The sequence below is a fragment of the Hyperoodon ampullatus genome, assembly GCF_949752795.1.
Source record: "Hyperoodon ampullatus genome assembly, chromosome: 6".
NCBI lineage: Eukaryota > Metazoa > Chordata > Mammalia > Artiodactyla > Ziphiidae > Hyperoodon > Hyperoodon ampullatus.
In genome coordinates this window covers 38,579,624-38,599,547 of record NC_136919.1, presented here as the reverse complement: position 1 = coordinate 38,599,547, position 19,924 = coordinate 38,579,624, and the positions used below count along the sequence as shown (strand labels likewise).

Here is a 19,924-nt window from a genome sequence, read left to right as displayed (position 1 = left end):
GAAGGTTTCATTATGATGAAGTCTAATTTATAGATTTTTTTTCTTTTTGCTTAATGTTATCTGTAAAGAAATCCTTGCCTACCTCACAGTCATAAAAACAATTTCACCCTTTAGAAACTTTTTATTTTTAACTTTTAAGGTAAGGACTATTATCCACTTTGTGTTAATTTTTATGCATAATATGGAGTATGGGGTAAGGATTAAGCTTTTCCCCTCTACAAATATTCAGTTATTCCATCACTATTTATGGAAAAGACTATCTTTGTTCATTGAAGTACCTTGGCACCTGTATAGAAAATTAATTGACCAGACCATAATGTTTCAGTTTATTTCTGGATTTGCTATTCTACTCTATTGCTCTGTATGCCCATCCTTATGCCAATATCACACTATTTTGATTACTATAGATTTATAGTAATTCTTCAAATCAGATAATATAAACCCTCCAACTTTATTTTTATTTTATAAAATTGTTTTGGTTATTTAGATCTTTTGCATCTCCACAAGAATGTTAAACTTTTCTTGTTAATTTAATAAAAAATGCTTGGATTGCATAAAATGAAATAGTTTGGAAATGTGTGTGTGTGTGTGTGTGTGTACTTATTCTAACCACATATTATCAGGTATCTAAACAAATAATATGGAAAATCATATTCATATTAAAAGTGTTCAGAATTTAGTCATTTACTTGACATTTATATAGATTGATGTGATTGAAAAATATGTTCCCCAAAAAGGACCTAAATTCATGAAGATAAGTCAATTTGTGTTTTAAGATTCTACAGGTTTCTGTGAAGAGAGGGATTTTAAAGCCCATGAGAAAAGTGACTGTATCTGAGTTTTTAAAAATAAAAACTATTTGCTGAGTTATTGGAGGGAAGCAGCCTTAGTTATTAAGAATTTGAGCATATTCATCTATTAGTAATCATAATGAGGCCATACTAGTAGCCTTTTCCCAGTAAGTTTTTCATTATTTCCTTATGCAGATTTCACATGATAAATTCTTTTTAAGCTTGAGCACCAATGGAAAATTAGGCATTTCTAGAAGGATAGGCTTCCTTTAATAAGGTATTTTGAATTATCCTTTGATTCTTAATTACAGAGATTATATTAATTTCTTGATAAACATTTTCTATTTCATTTTAAAAGATGATTTTTTTAGACTCATTTTAATCTCTATTCCTTGGAAACTGTGGAACCAGGAAGGCTCTGATTTTAAAAATTCACAAAAACATTAGTAGGGAAGAATCAATCTCAGTCATGTGGCAAGAGTTATATATTCGTTTTAACTGCATGCATATTTATATTATGTCTAATTATAAAATGTCAATGCCATTACAGAAATTTTAAATTTGAAAAACACATCTCATCCTTCCACACTGTTAACAGTCTATAAAAGACTAGCTGAAGTTTCCTTTGCAGCAGTTATCATCATTGAACCTGTAGGAGGGGTGGCTTAAATCAGTCATTGACTCAAAATGAGAATTCTCTTCTGTTTGGATAATATGTGAACACACGTGATACCACTTTATCCATGAAGAAACAATGCAGAGAGAACATCACACTGACTGTTCTGAGAGAATGGACAATAGAAAATGAAGAATGGAAAGAAAAAGAGGATTCTGGAATGACAACAACAGTGGTAGAAAAGTTGTTTAATCACTCTAAACTGCTACATAAAGAAAGACAGAGTGGGCTTCCCTGGTGGCGCAGTGGTTAAGAATCTGCCTGCCAATGCAGGGGACACAGGTTCGAGCCCTGGTCCCGGAAGATCCCACATTCCGCCGATCAATGAAGCCCTTGTGCCACAACTATTGAGCCTGTGCTCTAGAGCCTGTGAGCCACAACTTCTGAGCCCATGTGCCACAACCACTAAGGCCCACATGCCTAGAGCCCATGCTCCACAACAAGAGAAGCCACTGCAGTGAGAAACCGAGCCACAACGAAGAGTAGCCCCCGCTCGCTGCAACTAGAGAAAGCCCGCGTGCAGCAACGAAGACCCAACGCAGACAAAAATAAATAAATAAAAATTAAAAAAACATATTAAGGCTTCCCTGGTGGTGCAGTGGTTGGGGGTCCGCCTGCCGATGCAGGGGATGCAGGTTCGTGCCCCGGTCCTTGAGGATCCCACCTGCCACGGAGCGGCTGGGCCCGTGAGTTATGGCCGCTGGGCCTGTGCATCCAGAGCCTGTGCTCCACGGGAGAGGCCGCGGCAGTGAGAGGCCTGTGTACCGCAAAAAAAAAAAAAAAAAAAAAAAAATCATTAAAAAATAAAAGACAGAGCATCTAGGTATCAAAACAAAACTAAACATCAAACATCAGGGACTAATTTACCAAAGAAAGGAAAACAGATGACAAGATATCCCCACAAATTCCAAAATATGGATGTGGAGACAAACAACCTGCATATTAGTAGCATCTGTGCAAGAGAAAGAAAGGAAAACAATGAGATGGGACAGTATGAGAACAGCAGCTCTAAAAGGAAGTTAATTGTCTCCAGTACCACTTGGGTGCAAGGAGCCTGTGTTAAGATGGACTAAAAGGGAAAGAGCAGTATAGCTCCTATGAACTCTGAATTGACCTGCTGGGGTTCCCTTTTAGGACAAGGCCCCACAATGAGGAGAAATTGCTTACAGTGGAATCAAAATCAAGCATGATAGGGAAAACAGAGATGATGAAAAGAGGAGATTTAAACTGAAATTAGGGAGGAGAATAAAAGCAGGACATCTCAGAAAGCAAAGCCACCATATTTTTGAAACCCAGACACAAACAACGAGAGAGAGACAGTAGTGTCAAAGAGGCTGGGATTCAATACTTTCCTGGAAGCAAGCAGTGGTCTGATTTCCCCCTGTTCCTCCAGGAGAGCATCAGTGGGGCCAAACACTGAACTGAAACTCCACCCCCACGTGGCAGCAATGAAACTTCACAAGAATATACAAGGTAGAGCTAGTTACAACTAGGCTTCATCATTCCCACCTCTGTCATCAAGGCCTATTGGGAAGCTAACCCTCCACCTCACCTGGCATCAATGAGGCAGAAGGGAGTAGTGCAAGGAGGGGTAGTTGACACTCTGCTTCTCCCCTCCCCTGATGTCAGTGGGGCCCTGTGGGGAGCTGACACTTCACCCCTACCCACAGTAACAAAATGGTGTCAGTCAGCCTTCTGCTTACCCTCCTTCCCTACCTGGGAGGCAGTGGAGCCAAGCAGTGAGCTGGTCATACACCACCACTCAAAGGCAAAAAGGTGGTGTGGGTCAGTGCCCCACCTTTGCCAGGAAGGTGACAATGAGGTGATGAGGGACCTGAACTTTCACCCTACCCATCTGCAAGAAAGCAGTGTGAGTCAGTGTCCCATTTTGGCCAGGATGGTTTGTAAGAGCCTGGCAGGAAGCTGAACAAATATACCCACCTCGCTCTTGCACAATGACTGCTAAAAAGAATATTAAATGGAATCCCTAATCTTATAATATAATACACAAAATATCTAGGATATAACAAAAAAACACTCATCTTACCAAGAACCAGGAAAATCATAACAGAAATGAGAAAAGACAATGAATGACACCAATCCCAAGATATATCAGACATAATTATCTGACAAGGATTTTAAAGCAGCCATCTTAAAAATGATTCAACAAGCAGTTACATATTTCTTGGAAACAAATGAAAAATAGAAAATTTAACCAAAGAAATAAAAATCCTAAAAAGAAAGCAAATGGAAATTAGAGAACTGAAAAAATGCAATAATCAAAATGACGAACTTGCTGTATAAGCTCAATAGTAGGGTGGACATAACAGAGGATAAATTCAAAGAATCTGAAGACAAATCAGTAGAATTTACCCAATGTGAGAAACAGCAGCAACAACAACAACAACAAAATAGACTTTAAAAAATATAGCATCTCAAGGACTTGTAGGACAATAACAAAAGGGTTAACATATATGTCATCAGAAACCCAGAGACGAGACGGAGAGTAGCACTTAAAAAGCATTTGGAAAAAATAGTGTCTGAAACTTCTCAAATTTGGGAAAAGATACATAAATCTACAGATTCAAGAAACTGGATGATTCCCAGAGAAGAAAAATCCAAAGAAATCCATGCCAAAGACACATCATAATTAAATTTCTGAAAACTAAAGATAAAAAGTCTTGAAAACATCCAGAGAAGCAACACATTACTTATAGGGGAACACCAATTTTATTAACAACATACTTCTTATCTGAAACCCTGGGGCCAGAAGAAAGTAGAAAACACTTTTCAAGTGTTGAAAGAAAAAAAAAAAAAACTGTTAACCCAGAATTCTTTATCCAGTGAAAATATCCTTCAAGAATGAAGGCGAAATCACAATATTATCAGATGAAGTAAAACTAAGAGAATTTTATGCTAGCAAAAATACTCTTTAAAAATGGTTAAAGGAGGGCTTCCCTGGTGGCGCGGTGGTTGGGAGTCCGCCTGCCGATGCAGGGGACGCGGGTTCGTGCCCCGGTCCGGGAGGATCCCACGTGCCGCAGGGCGGCTGGGCCCGTGAGCCATGGCCACTGGGCCTGCGCGTCCGGAGCCTGTGCTCCGCGGCGGGAGGGGCCCCAGCAGTGAGAGGCCCACGTACCGCAAAAAAAAAAAAAAAAAAAAGTTAAAGGAAGTTCCCTAACAGAAACCCCTGGAACTTCAGAAAGGAAAGAACATGAGAATGGGTAAAAATAGGGGTAAATGTAAAAGATTATCCAGTCTTTCATGAGTTTCTTAAATCATATTTGATTGGTGAAACAAAAATTAAAACATCATCCCACATGGTGTTCAAAATATAAGGAGGAAATACAACAATTATATTTAAAAGGTGGGAGGGTAAAGGGACTCAAATGGAAATAAATTTTCTGTACTTCACTAGAAATGGTTAAACATCAATATTGGTAGTCTGTGATAAGTTACATATATATATTGGAATACCTAAAGCAATCACTAAGAAAATTATACAAAGCTATGTTCAAAAAACTCTAGGTAAATCACGGCAGAATCCTAGTAAATATTCAAATATCCCACAGGAAGGTAAGAAAAGAGATATAAGAAAAAGAAACATAGGAAACAAACAGAAAGCAAACAATAAAATGGCAGACTTCAGCCCTAAAATATCAGAATTACCTTAAATGTAAATAGTCTAAATATACTAATTAAAAGACAGAGATTGGCAAAGTGGATTAAAAAATAAACAAACAAACATGACCCAACAATATGCTGTTTTCAAGAAACTCACTTCAAATACAAGGACAGAGGTAAGTTGGAAGTAAAAGGATGAAAAGACATACCATGCAAACATTAATTTAAATGGTTGCACAGGGGCCAAATTAACATCAGTTGAAATAGACTGGAGGCAAAGAGGAATATTACATAATGTTAAAGGATCAATTCACCAGGAAGACATAATGATCCTAAATGTGTACACATCAAAATACATGAAGCAAAAACTTACAAGGCTGAATGGAGAAATAGACAAATCCACAATTATAGTTGGGGACTTCGATACCCACTCTCGGTAATTGATAGAACTAGTAGACATAATTTTTTTTTAATTGTGTTCACTATTTTCCAAGAAAAATAGACTGAATAACATGAAAACAAATAACCAGTGTGTTTCTTAGAAATACTGGTAGCGCACTCCTTCCTTCGCAAGCTTGGGTGTGGTCCAGAACTAAAGTCATACTCTGTGTCCGCAGCTACAGCTGCCTTGCCCTTCTGCAGGTACCCAGGCCACTCCTGTTCTCGGAGACCATGCAGAAGAGAAGATTCATGTGCGGGAAGTGCTGCTCTGCAGCCTGGGCAGTGTACCTAGCTGACCAGGAAAAACACCTGCCATGATCCCCAGATCCCCCAAAGTCCCTGGAGGCTGTAGATGCCTCAGTTTTACCTGCCGGAGCCTGTTGCTCTCTGCAAAATCAGGCGGTACCAGAGTTCCAGAAACTTCTGATCTTTGAGAGCCCTTTCTAACACTGGTCTAGAAAGTCACCCGAGGTCTGCAGCATGACCTGCAGTTCCTGAGTGGGGCCATGGGGCTTTGCAGGAAGCCTATTAGGCCTACCTGGTCGACCTATTTGAAGACACCATCCTTCTTATGCAAAGCAGGAATTCTCTCCATAATGTCATCTTCTTGTCTTCTTTCTGGATTACACCTGCCTCATAGCAATAAGCATTTCCCTTCACCAAAGACACAGTTCTTAGCTAGATACTGATCCTTCTCCGGATGCTCACCAGCACCCTTCTTAAAATGTGGCTCCCAGGCCTGAAGACAATATACCAGACATAATGCCATGAAGTAGAAATTAAAGTCACTATCTTCTTTATCCAGACCTTTAATTCCATTATTGCAAACATTTGGGGTGCCCAAATCATGTTGTTAATCATATCAAAATTATTGGTAACCAAAAACTAAGATTTTTAAAAGGGTATTATTAAACCATTTCTATTTTATTCTATACTTGCATTATGTATATGTACATATACTTTTAAATAAAATTTAACATGTGTACATATTTAATCTCAGCATCGAGCTTTACATTTATGACAGTAAGTTTCATTCCATTAGTTTTAGTCTTTCTAAGGTTTGGAAATTCTTTTCTCTATCTTCTTTTTCTTTTCTTTTTCTGTATTTTTATTATTACTATTTTTTATTTTAAAAAATATACTTTATCTTTCTCTCTCTTTTTAAATACTGATTTTTTTATTCAGAATATACACTTTCTATCATGGGCATATGTTATTCTTGCCTACCTGGTGAAGACACCCTGGTTTTTCTGTGGAACCAACACTCTTCCAATGCCAATTCATGTGATTTTGGTGTGTAGACACCCCCCACACACATTCTGAGGAAGGCATGTAACCCATGCAGGGCCTAGCAACACCAGCCCTGGAAATAACTGTGAAAAACACTTTCCTCCACTGAAGGTAAAAGGGAAAGCCTGACTCGGAGCATGACCAACACAGAGGAAGTGGATCCTGGAGGCAGGAGCAACAAGGTGCTGGAAACATTCTCTGAGTCCTAGATCCAGCCATGTCTGCAGCCAAGAAGTCCTCTTGCATCAGCCAGTGTAAAGTTGATTTCTGTCACTTGCAGTCAAGAGTTTTGTTTAATAGACCCTCCCTGAAAATTTTGTCACTGCAGCTTTGTCAATCATTTCCTCATAGGAGGGATTGGTGGTGACCTGGGGCCCAGGGATTCGTTTCAGAGCTCCATTTCCATAGCAAACGTTTTTTTTTCTTTTAAAATATTCCTACCTTATCTAGATACTTTTTAAAAAATTTTTATTTATTTTGTTGTGCCGGGCTCGTTAGTTGTGGCTCACAGGCTCCCCAGCTGTGGTTCACCTGCTCCTTAGTTGTGGCACATGTGCTCCTTAGTTGTGGCTGACAGGCTTCGTTAGTTGCAGTTCTCGGGCTCCTTAGTTGCAGCTCACTGAATCCTTAGTTGTGTCTTGCAAACTCTTAGTTGCAGCATGCATGTGGGATCTAGTTCCCTGGCCAGGGATCGAACCCAGCCACCTGCATTGGGAGCTCGTAGTCTTAACCACTGCACCACCAGGGAAATCCCAGCAAACATTGTTTTTATTTGTATTTCATATGTGTTTGGGGTGGTTCAGTGGGGTGGGATGGATTTGTGTGTATGCTTATGTTAGAAGAAAGTTCCCATAAGCTTCCTTATGTGCCATTGCTGTCACTGTGTTGATTTAAATGGCTGATAAAAATCACTGAGGGAGATCTAGTCAGAGACACACCCTGTTTATTTGCCACTGGGAACCAAGTGCAAATTGATAGTAACTAACAGTATTTGGGTACCATGGTTTAGCTTTCTTTCATCCAGGTCATATTGTTGGTATGAATGTAAAATGTTACAGCTGCTGTGGAAAACAGTTGGCGGTTTCTTAAAAAGTCAAATACAGAATTTGGCGGTTCCTTAAAAAAGTTCTTAAAAAGAAGTACCATATTCTTTATAATAGTCCACAGGTGGAAACAACCCAAATGTCCATCAACACACGAGTGGATAAACAAGATGCTGTATATGCATACAATAGAACAGTATGCAGCTTTAAAGAATAATAAAATTCTGATACATGCAAAAGATGGATGAACCTTGAAAGCATCATGCTAAGTGAAATAAATCAGACACAGAAGAACAAATATTGTATGATTCCACTTATAGAGGTACCTAGAATAGACAAATTCATAGAGACAGAAAGTAGAATAGAGATTACTAGGGGCTGATAGGAGGGGAGAATGGGGAGTTATTGTTTAATGGGTACAGAGCTTCTGTTTGGGATGATGAAAAAGATCTAGAAGTGGATAGTAGTGATGTTTGTACAACATCATGAATATTTAATGCCACTGAATTATATGTGGTTAAAATGGTAAGTTTTATATTATGTATATTTTGCCACATAAAATGAAAAAAATAGTATTTTTCAGAAAAATATCAGTATTTCCTCTTAAATAATTTAGCATGAATATCATTAACTAGAGTTCCATAGAGATCATAGTGTCCCTAGAAGAGAAATAAATGGACAGTCTACTAAATTTTTATTTGATCTGTGTAAGTGGAAGAGTTCTAGGTCAAGTAAGTGAACTTGAATAATAATAATAATAAAATAATAATAATAAACCAGAGTCACAGCCCCTCAATCGATCCCCAGACTTGAGAACTTTTACAGATCCCCAAACCCTTAGATGAAGGGAATACTGGGACCCCACTACACTGCCAAAATTTTATACTGTTAATCTTTCTCCCAGCCTTCCCCAAAGGGATCAATAGCTCTTTACCAAGGTGACTGTACATTGGAGAAAAGGAGATAATCAGATATTTTGGGGACTACTGGATACTGGATCTGAACTGACACTAATTCCAGGAGACCCAAAAATGTCACTGTAGTTAGAGTAGGGGCTTGTAGAGGTCAAATGATCAATGGAGTTTTTGCTCTGGTCCATCTCACAGTGGTTCCAGTGTAGTTATTTCCCCAGTTCCAGAATAGATAATTGGAATAGACATGCTCAGCAACTGGAAGAATCTCCACAGTGGTTCCTTACATGTGGAGTGAGGGCTATTATGGTAGGAAAGGCCAAGTGGAAGCCACTAGAACTGCCTCTGTCAAGCAAAATAATAAACCAAAAGTAATGACTCGTTCCTTGAAGATTGCAGCAATTAGTACCACTATCAAGAACCTGAAGGATGCAGGGATTGTGATTTTCACCACATTCCCATTCCACTTGCCTATTTGGCCTGTGAAGAAAACAGATGGATCTTCAGAATGACAATAAATTATCATAAACATGACTAGGTGGTAACTCCAATTGTAGATGCTGTTCCAGACTGTGGTGAAATAGTTTGAGCAAATTAATACATCCCCTAGTTCCTGGTATGCAGTATATTGATCTGGCAAATGCTTTTTCTCCATACCTATTAGTGAAGATCACTAGAAGCAGTTTGTTTTCAGCTGGCAAGGTCAAGAATACATTTTCATTGTTTTGCCTTGGCTGTATATCAACTCTCTAGCCCTATGTCATAATTTAGACTGCATGGATCATGATTGTCTTTTCCTTCCACAAGACATCACACTGAGCCATTACATTGGTGACATTATGCTAAATGGAGCTAGTGAGCAAGAAGTAGCAACTATCCTTGACTTATTGGTCTTATTAGTAAGACACTTGCATGTCAGAAGGTGGAAAATAAACTCTACAAAAATTCAGGGGCTTCCCATCTCAGTAAAATTTCTAGGTGTTCAGTTGAGCTTGTCAAGATATCCCTTCTAAGATGAAGGGTGAGTTGTTGCATCTGGCCCCTCCTATAACCAAAAAAGAGGCACAATGCCTAGTGGGGCTCTTTGGATTTTAGAGGCAACATATTTCTCATTTGGGCATGCTACTTTGGTCCATTGATTGAGGAACCCATAAAGCTTAGTTTTGAGTGGGGCTCAGAACAAGAGAAGGCTCTCCAACAAGTCCAGGTTGCCATGCAAGCTGTTCTTCCACTTGGGCCAGATGATCCAATATATCTAATGGTGTTTTAAGTGTCAGTGGCAAAGAGAGATGCTGTTTGGAGCCATTGACAGACTCCAGTAGGCAAATCATAATGCAGACTCTTAGGCTTTTGGAGCGAAGTTATGGTATCCTCTGTGGATAACTACTCTTCTTTTGAGAAACAGTTTTTAGCTTGCTACTGGGTCTTAGTAGAGAATGAATGCTTAACCATGGGCTACCAAGTTCATGAGCTGCTCGTCATGAACTGGCTATTACCCGACCCATCAAGCCAAAAAACAGCACTCCATTATCAAATAGAAGTGGTATATATGAGACAGCCTGAGCAGGCCCTAAAGGCAAAAGTAAGTTACATTAAGGAGTTGCCCAAATGCCCGTAGCCCCTACTTCTGCCTTCTCTCTCCCAGCCTGCACCTACAGCCTCATGTGGAGTTCTCTACAATGAGTTGCCTGAGGAAGAAAAAACTTGGGCCTGATTCACAGATGGTTTTGCATGATATACAGGCACCAAGTGAAGTGGACAACTGCAGCACTAAAGCCCCTTTCTGGGACACTCCTGAAGGACTGGGGTGAAGGGTAATTCTCCCTGTGAGCAGAACGTTGAGCATCTGGTTGTTCATTTTGCTTGGAAGGAAAACTGGCCAGATGTGATTATATACTGATTCCTGGCCTGTGGCCATGGTTTGGCTGTATGGTCTGAGACTTTGAAGGAACATAATTGGAAAATTGCCGACAAAGAGGTCTGGAGAAGAGGTATGTGGATAGAGCTCTCTGAATGGGCAAAAAGCATGAGTATATTTGTGTCCCTTGTGAATTCTCACCTAAGCGTAACCTCAGTAAATTAAGTGAATAGGACAACCTGTTCTGTGAATACCAGTCAGATTCTTTTCCCAGACACTCCTGTCATTGCCAATGGACTCATGAACAAAGTGGCCATTGTGGCAGGGATGGAGGTTATGCATTGGCTCAGCAACATGAGAATGTGAGCTCCATGAGGGAGGAACTGTGACTATTTGCTTTACTCGTGTCCCTAGAGCCCATACAGTGCTGTCACATAAAAGTGACAAATACTTGAACGAGTAAATATATGAACTAGAAAAGTTTTAAAAAGTAGTACTAAGGAACGAGACCATGGAGCAGCTCTTGGTAATAGTTTCTTACTTATTTAAAAATAGAGATGATCATGGACATTTGTGAAATTCCATGCTTAAAGTGAAGTGATGGGATACCACTAATATTTGCTTTTTTAAATCCCAGAAGTTTTTTTTTTATTGCTTTTCAGACTTTTATATCAGTCAAAAGGTTAACTGAGATTAGGAAACATGGCCAAATTAGTTTTACACGCAAAACACCTAATGTGGTCTTATTACTCTAACTTTCATCAATCACCAACCATTAACAGAAATAGGCAGGCTATAATTGCTTTTAAGATTTTGTAAACATACCTTGGAGATACTGATTGAAATACCTGCTATGAATGGAGATTTCCTTATTACAGAGCCCTTTCCCTCCCCTAAGAAGGTGCCCAAGTTTTAGAGCTACATACCCGTGTAAGCCAACTCCTTCCTCACATTTGCTGAATTCTCTCTCACCTTTCCTTATTTCCTTTGCAATTTAACTATAATAAGGAACTATTTAGATATCTGGACTATAAGTAATACTGGTAGTTAAGTTTGTACTTCAGATTTTTGTGATGATCAAATTTGTTTCCAGTTCTATTTATTTCAAGTCTATTGGCTCCTTTGAAAAATCCTGTTAGATGATAGATGCGGTTTGGAACTTTTTGCAAGCTTAATATATTTGAAAGTTATAGAAACACCAAATATACTAAAATATAATTTAGACATCTGCGGGGGGTCTTCTGATTTGACAGACTTGAAACTTTTATTAAATAAAAAGCCACCATACTTTCATTCAGTTTAGCACCTAGATGTTTCCTTAGTCTTTAGTTGTTCCAGGATGCTGTACACAGCACTCTGAATTAGCCTGCTGCTGTAATGTAAGATGAAGGAATCCCTGACTGCATGTGGTAGACTGTATTTTCCAAAAATGGCTGTGGAAAAAGGCTAGTGAAGGTTTTGTGGGATATAAAGTTCCAGTTTTGCTCCATCACTCATCCCCTTCACAATGGATTATGGCTGGATTAAATATTTCTGCAGTTTATTCCTTGTATTTCCTTGATTGGGAACATGAGATTTTAAAAAACATACACATGCTTCTTCAGCTTGCAGAATGTAGGTATATTTTTACTATTTTTTTTCTAATAAAAATATATGGTTTCTGCAGAACAGGTTAAAGAAAATAATCATCCCTAATTCACCCAGAAGTTTGGCATATTTCCTTCCCATCTTTTAAATATACAAAAATACTGTTTTATTTGTATTTACTATCTGTGTAACCATATGCTTGGGCTGTTTTGTTCCTTTCTGAGTTTTTTAATTCAGAGATTAGGTAGCTAAGCCCAAGTTTGACCTAGTGATCTCTCATCAAACTTCTGAGGCCAGAGGACTATTTTTCTAGGCCAGCCTCATTTCTTATGGATCTTGAACAGATTTCTCCAGTTACTAACAAGCACCTGAAATTTGTTAATCACAACCATTAAATTTACTTTTGGGAATACTAGGTAACATGGTTGACATAAAATCTGCATACTGGGCTTCCCTGGTGGCGCAGTGGTTGGGAGTTCGCCTGCCGATGCAGGGGATGTGGGTTCGTGCCCCAGTCTGGGAAGATCCCACATGCCACGGAGTGGCTGGGCCCGTGAGCCATGGCCGCTGAGCCTGCGCGTCCGGAGCCTGTGCTCCGCAACGGGAGAGGCCACAACAGTGAGAGGCCCGCGTACAGAAAAAAAAAAATCTGCATATTTATAAGTAGAATATCTGCAGAGCCACCCAGTGTCTTTCTCCTAATGAACCATTTGCACATTCAGTTATGTCTTTATAGCCCAATTATATACCCCAACTACTACAGGTTAATGCATTAAAAAGAGAAAGTTCCACCTTTACGTGTTGAATTAAAATTTATTGTAAAAGGCAAAGTTTTATGTATCCTTTTAAAAAATGAAAATTCAAAAGTCTTAGAGTTAAGCAATGAGTCTTCAACATTATAAAGCTATTTATAACACTAATTAAAGTAATGGTTGGGGCTTCCCTGGTGGCGCAGTGGTTGAGAGTCTGCCTGCCGATGCAGGGGACACGGGTTCGTGCCCTGGTCTGGGAAGATCCCACATGCCGAGGAGTGGCTGGGCCCGTGAGCCATGGCCGCTGAGCCTGTGCGTCCGGAGCCTGTGCTCCGCAACAGGAGAGGCCACAGCAGTGAGAGGCCTGTGTACCGCAAAAAAAAAAAAAAAAAAAAAAAGTAGTGGTAACATCTAACCCTTATAAAAATGTCACAGAATTCAAATCACAACTTGGATCCTCAATGGTTCAGTATCTTATCTTATACAATAAGGGTTTGGTCAGTTTTGAGATAAAATTCCTCCAGGTATGCTGTTCTCAAGTCCTCTATTATCACCATCCATCAGCTCACACAATGGGATAGCTGGCTGCTGTGGCAATTCCACAATGGTTGTTCTCGTCTTTGGCCATTTTTATGTAGCCATTCCAGCCCCATTCTGGACCCCAACTGAAAGAAGAACATGTTTTCCATTTTATACAAAGCATCAGGTACACATTACCTTCATTAATAATAATAACAACTAATAATTAAAATAGTGCATAGCATGTATCAGGTACTATTCTAAGTTCTGTTACATATATTTATAAGTATATTAACTCCTGTGGGTCCTTATCTTAACTTTTTAAGATAGGAAACTGAGGCAGAACTGGCATTCCAATGTAGCAGTCTGTCTCCTCAGGCTCATCTCAGTTAAAGAACTTCAGCTGTGAAAATTGAGCCTCACAACCCTCAAAGACCTCTGAGAGCTGGGAGTAGAATGCAATGGCAGGATATCAAATGATATCAGAAAGGATGCACAGAGGCCACTGGACTCTTGGACAATCTTTCAGACTTAAAGAATGAGCAGAGGCAGATGTTTCTGCCCATGACTCCTTGTTCAAAAATTAGAGACAGAAAAAGGAAACCAGCCCTCAACTCTACAGGTGCAAAATCCTTTATATGAAACCCCTGGAGCTGGATGTGTTTCTGAATTAAGAAAATTTTCAGAATTTAGAAATGCAATGTTACAAATACATAATAATAACCCCAACAAACTTGCTACAGAATCTTATAATCACATATCAGTATTTCTGTGTTTAAGTGGGAGAAAGACTTCTGGGATTTCAAAATTGAGCTTTTTTGGACCTGGAATCAAATACTGCTTCCAAATAAGGATTCCCTTTTCAATTTAAAATATAAATATAACATTTGGAGTTTTATACCTGTTCTTGACAATCCAAAATTTATTTTTATTTGAATCTGTTCCTTCAAATCCATAGCCAACCACCAAAACACCATGATCCAGGTCTTTGCTGCTGCAGTCTGAATCATAATAAATACCTGGGAGAGTAAAATTCAATGTTAGGGTGAGGAGTTCCAAGTGACACATGACAGTAACCCAAGCTATCAACCAATTAAGAGAAGTATCTCAAAATTCAGTGAAATGTCATAAACAAATTCCAAATAAGACTTAAATATTTGACCAAAAATAGTAACAGCTGATGAAAAGGAAGAAGAAAAATTTAACTCACTAGAAGTCAACAAAATTCAACAAAATCTTAGATATATTTTCTACCTAAAAAATATTTCCAATAATAAGACATAGTTATCAAGGTTAAGGTGATTTAGGCATTCAACTACTAACTACTAATATTAATTAGCATAATCCTCTCTACTCCTTGAATGCCAACTAAGAAAACAGCACAAAACAGAAAAATACTTGAACCACAGGGTTCTTTACAGATCTAACTACAATAGTAAAAACCTTTTGGAAAAAGGGACCAACAATTGAAGAATAGTTACATAAATTTGGCTGTATACAAAGAATTAATTACATAGCCATTTAAAAATATTTATGAAGTCTGTCATCATGAGAAAATGCTTAAAGTATAATGTCAAATGGAAACATCATTGTTATTAAATGCATACACTCAAAATTCTACAGTCCTAGAAAACAGGACTCCATACCAGAGTCAATCATGGTTATGTTTTCCACTTTTCCCTGCCTGAATTTCTATAATAAAAGACAAACACCTACCTGATTTATAGAACTGGAAGGATGTATGGCCTGCATCAATAGCAACAGAGATGGGCCCCACAGTTGCCACTGCCTTCATAAGGGCCTTCTCCCGCTGAGGGATGTCCACGAAGCCAGTGTCATTGACGGCAGAATACTCGGGCTTATAGTTACAGCTATTTGTTTCCTTTTAAAGATAAAGGGGAAAGAGACTTGATTCCTACCATCCAGCTTATGAGGAACATGAATTATAGGACCATAAGACTCAGCAGTTTGCAGCTTAATAATTTCTAAGTCAATTTTGTTATAAAGCAGCCCAGCAAAATGCTATTGATTGGTTTGAAATTGAAAAATTAGTAGATATTTCTTCAGTAAGACCACTTATGTCTACCTGGCCATAAGAAATTTTTCACTATGGAGAAATATGCATTATATGCAGAATGGTGTACATATTCTCCATGTTACATGGAAGTTAGACAAGCTATGTTAACCATCTAATCAGAGACCTGTGCAACAGCTGATAATTTATAATGACAGTTCTGACAGTTTACATCTAAGATGTGAATGCTGAATAAGATGTCTGTTATCTCTGAAAGTGTTCAAAAGCAGAGCTGTAATGACAAGATAAGGAGTTCCTTTTACCCTTCCAAGATATGGATAGGATTCCTCTGAGTCCAGGCCTCCATTGTCCTTAACATACTGGAAGGCATTATCCATTAAGCCACCACTGCAACCGTCATTGCCTTGAGGCCGAGAGCAGTCCACCAGGTTCTGCTCACTCAGTGAGACAAGTTTACCAGTTTTCCAGAACATCTGTCCTTCAAGGGCGCCAGTGGCACTAAAAGCCCAACAAGAACCACACTGACCCTGAAAATAAAAAAGCCATCAGTTTACAAGACAAAGACCAACAGCCCATATACCTAAACATTCTTAAGAAAATCTGAATCTGAATACTGTCATACCTGATTCTTCACAGGAGTTACATAACCTTTCTTAGTCCAATCCACAGATTTGGGGACTTCAAGAAAGAGAGGTTCATGGAACACTTTCCCCTTCTTGTGCTTCTGGTTTTGAAAGCCATTCATCACCTGCTTAAATTCTTCACTGGTCTTTAAGGAAAAGTAAATAAAATGTTGAAGAAGTTATTTTGCTAAAGTACTGAGAAGAGGAGGCACAAAAAGTTCAGCAACTCATGCCACACTCACCATGTCACCAAAGGCATTCATTGCCATGGTGAAGCCATGTTTCCCTTGGCTGTATTCCTGATTGTGTAGGTCAATCATTTTCATATTCTTCTCCCACACTGCTCTCCTCCATCCTTCTTCATTCTAGATGCAAACATATAACTGGTCATTTTTACTTCTATTTAAAACCCAACGCATGTTCACCAAATGGATTTGCAGACAGAGAAAAAGAAAAACTATTGTCAGGGATGGCTTTATACTTCTGAGAGCTGTTCTCCAAACTCTAACACAGGAAAATATGCCCATGCTGTGCTCAGAAATAGGTGCCATTAAGTTACTGCCTTGATAAAAGCTAAAACAACTACTCCAGAAACTACTCTCTGGCTATAAACTCCAACAGCATGGACCATTGTGGGGTCCCTCTGGAAATTTTCTGATGTTACCAACCATGCCATACAGTCTCCCGTGTGTTGCCTTCCACTGGTACCAGTGTGTATCTAAATTTTGATCAAGTTTTGGAGCAGCTGAGGCTATTCCCAAGCAAAGGGCAGTCAGGAAGAGTGAAGGATTCATGGTTCAAAAACCTAGGAAGGAAAAAGAATTAGTATTTGATGAGGCCAATGCTTTAAAAAAGCCATCCTACTTTCTCCTGGATGTTATAGCCACTGTGGTAGACTAAGAACATTTAAATGATCTTCTCAAATATTTACGGAAAGTCTGTAAAAGAAGGCTAAAGATATGGGTGGAGAAAAACAGGTCAAAGACTTAACACAGTGGAGGTATTTGATTCAGCCATCAAAATGAAAAACAGGCTGACAAGTGCTATAGGAATTGAAACAGACTTCACTATGAGTGCAATGATAATTTAGGTTTTGATAAGAATTTCTGCCACAACTTATGTGTCGGAATCTTAAGGCAACAACTGGGAAACCGTTGTTCCAGGTTATTTACTGAACGTATAGAGGTGACCCAAGAATTTTATTTATCAGGACGCCTGATCCTAAGTAGGGACAGACATGGATCTCAAAGAGTTAGATGGCTACCTCACACCTTTCTTCTTGGCTAATAAACAGCAGGGAGTGAGATATGCCTTCGAATCTCTGCTACCTAAATTGAAACCTTTCTAAAAAGCCTTCCCAGGAGAAGGTGGGCAGGACTGCACACAGCGCTGTACCGCCCCTACCCTTGTCCTGTGTAGCCCACACCCCCTCCCTCGCCCTCCAGACCGGGCACGCGATCACGTGGCACGACGGCGCCCAGAGCCTCCAGTTCTCGTGCCCGGTCAGGGCCAGACTCCTGGGACTCAAAGAACCCGCCTGGTTTGAGCCCGCACCCGCGCTGTAGGCGGGGCCAGGCCAGGGACTTGCTGCCCAGCTCCCAGCCCTCCGCACACACCCGTCGCTTCCAGAGCTGTTTACGGCGGCGCAGAGAGCGACGGGCCCCTTAGCCCGGAGTTCGGGGGTCACACTGCCGCGACTGACCCGAACTTGTGCCTGCCACCTCCCAGAGGCTGACCGGCCTAGGACCTCCCCCCACCCTGGGTGGCGTCAGCTCTGCCCTGGGTTTCCCAAATAGCCCTGCCCCCTTCCCCACCTCAAGGCTACCAAAGCTTGAGGGAGCGCCGACCCAGCCTCATCAACTCCCGGCGGGCAGACGCTGTCGTTCCTGGGGGTCGCGCCTGCCCCCTCACCCGAGTCCCTGGATATCCCTTCCTCCAGTCCCCGTCCCTGACCCGCCTCGGCCCCAGACTAGGTCGCTGACCTGCGGCTGCCACAGCTGCGCAAGCGCACTCCACGGACACACGTAACTCTCCACAGGTTTCCGAGGCCGGAGGTTCTGGCCGGGTCGTGCCTGACTCTGCCTTTAAGGCCCTGGTTTGCGGCCCGCCCGCCCCCGCCCCCGCCCCCGCCCCCACCGCCTGCCCGCGCCGCGATTGGCTGAGCTGGCCAGTGGGCAGGGCCTCCGGGCGTGAGTACTCTGCGCTCGTGATGCGATTCTGTCCCAACTTGTCCCAGGGAAGGCAGTGCTAGCCTCAGTGGAACCGAAGACGAAGAGCTGGGGGCCCCTGGGCAGCGCTGAGGAGGAGTCCGGCGTCTCTGGGGACCTGGATCAACTAATTACCTCGATTGCGCTCGGCCGGTGGTTCACGAAAAAGAAGCTACAGGGAGGCCCAAGCGGATTTTCAGCGTAACCCTGTGCCTCCTTTAGTCCTGGAGTTTTTGGTGAAAGTCTGCGGGAGGGCTGAGAACTGTCTAGTTTAGGGGTTCCCAATTATTCCACAGCAAAGGTGGGGCGGGCTGGAGGAATGCGGAGCCCTCAGGTAGAGGCGTTACTTCCCGGGTTGAGGGTGGTACCAGCTGAGTTTGAGAAGAATCGGAGCGGAATGGCAGTTCCTCAAAGCTCGGGACGCGCTGGTCACTCCCCAAATCCCAGGAAGGATAGGGGACGGGCTGGGTGGGTCTCCAGAGAAGGCATGGCATTTCGTAATGCCCCTTCCCTGTCTTCCCCGGTCAGGGGTTCTTCTCGCCTCTCGAGCTTTCCTCAAAACCAACAGAAACGAGTTATTTACAGAAAATTTTGTCTTAATTAAAAGAAGAGCGGGTGAGAAAGAGCAGAAACCGCTTTTGCTTCCCCACTCTCTGCATTATGGATCATTAAGTCTTCCTCAATATCCAAAGTGCTTCTCTTCAGATATAAGAAATGTACTTCTAAAAAGAGTAGTGTAATCACATTTAATGTCAGTATTTAGGTTTACATGGTTCGATGAAATGTTTTGGAGGAAAAAGTAGAGAGCTAAAGATTTAAGGAAATTAATTCAGAAACTTTTTAAAAAGTGACTTTAAAAAATTATATAAGAAACACATTCGTTATAGAAAATATATTTTAGAAAGTAAACACCCCCGTCCCCTCACCCATAACTCCTTTATAGGCATCTCTCTCTCTCTCTCTCTCTCTCTCTCTCTATATATATATATATATATATATATATGTATATAAAGCAAAAATGGAGTCATAGTGCATGTCGATTTGTAAATTCTTAGTTAAAATTAAATTGGTAACCTTCATAGAAGCACAGACAAATATTTTTAAGAATCAATTTATTAAAAATTTCTATTTTGTGTCCTTTCAAGTAGAATCCCTTTCCTCTCAAACACAACTAGGGGCCAGAAGTTCTCAGGTGGTTACAGAAGTACATTGTATTGCATATGGCTGGAGGTTTTTTTTTTTTTTTCTTTTCTTTTTTTAGAAGTAGTCATCCAGTCAACACAAGTATCATTCACACATGGAAATAAATGAAGACCGCCTACATGGGAGCAATTTGTAATGAGGAGGGAGACAATTCTTGTCTGGGTGAGGACAAGCTTTATAATGAGAAAACAGAGAAGTTTCCATAAACCCTGATTAGAGGCTGTTATCATGAGGAAGCTGGAAGAGGAATAACTAGAAATGGAATATCCTTTTTGATTGGTTCGGGGAGAATAGTTGGATTTCTCTGGTTTGTCCTGGAAGTAGAAGCAAAAATAAGTTGTTAGTCATTCAGGAAGTCCTGACT

General features: G+C 40.5%; 1 protein-coding gene across 1 annotated transcript; it reads right to left on the bottom strand.

Moving 5' to 3' along the window:
* Positions 1-13,014: 13,014 nt before the first annotated feature.
* On the bottom strand, positions 13,015-18,197 carry LOC307054921 (procathepsin L). Its single transcript, XM_079706788.1, has 8 exons — positions 18,133-18,197; positions 16,819-16,955; positions 16,393-16,515; positions 16,150-16,296; positions 15,830-16,054; positions 15,209-15,374; positions 14,394-14,511; positions 13,015-13,638 (listed from the first exon to the last, which is right to left on the bottom strand). Exons 2-8 carry the CDS (start codon positions 16,942-16,944, stop codon positions 13,539-13,541), a joined length of 1,005 nt encoding a protein of 334 aa, XP_079562914.1. The 5' UTR covers positions 16,945-16,955; positions 18,133-18,197; the 3' UTR covers positions 13,015-13,538.
* Positions 18,198-19,924: the final 1,727 nt, after the last annotated feature.

Excerpts from the sequence above, each read along its gene's own strand:
- LOC307054921 (XM_079706788.1), bottom strand. The coding sequence starts at position 16,944 with ATGAATCCTTCACTCTTCCTGACTGCCCTTTGCTTGGGAATAGCCTCA. Across the intron at positions 16,297-16,392 it reads TGAATGCCTTTGGTGACATG|ACCAGTGAAGAATTTAAGCA; the intron begins GTGAGTGTGGCA and ends TTTTCCTTAAAG. Across the intron at positions 13,639-14,393 it reads TTTTGGATTGTCAAGAACAG|TTGGGGTCCAGAATGGGGCT; the intron begins GTATAAAACTCC and ends TTCTTCTTTCAG.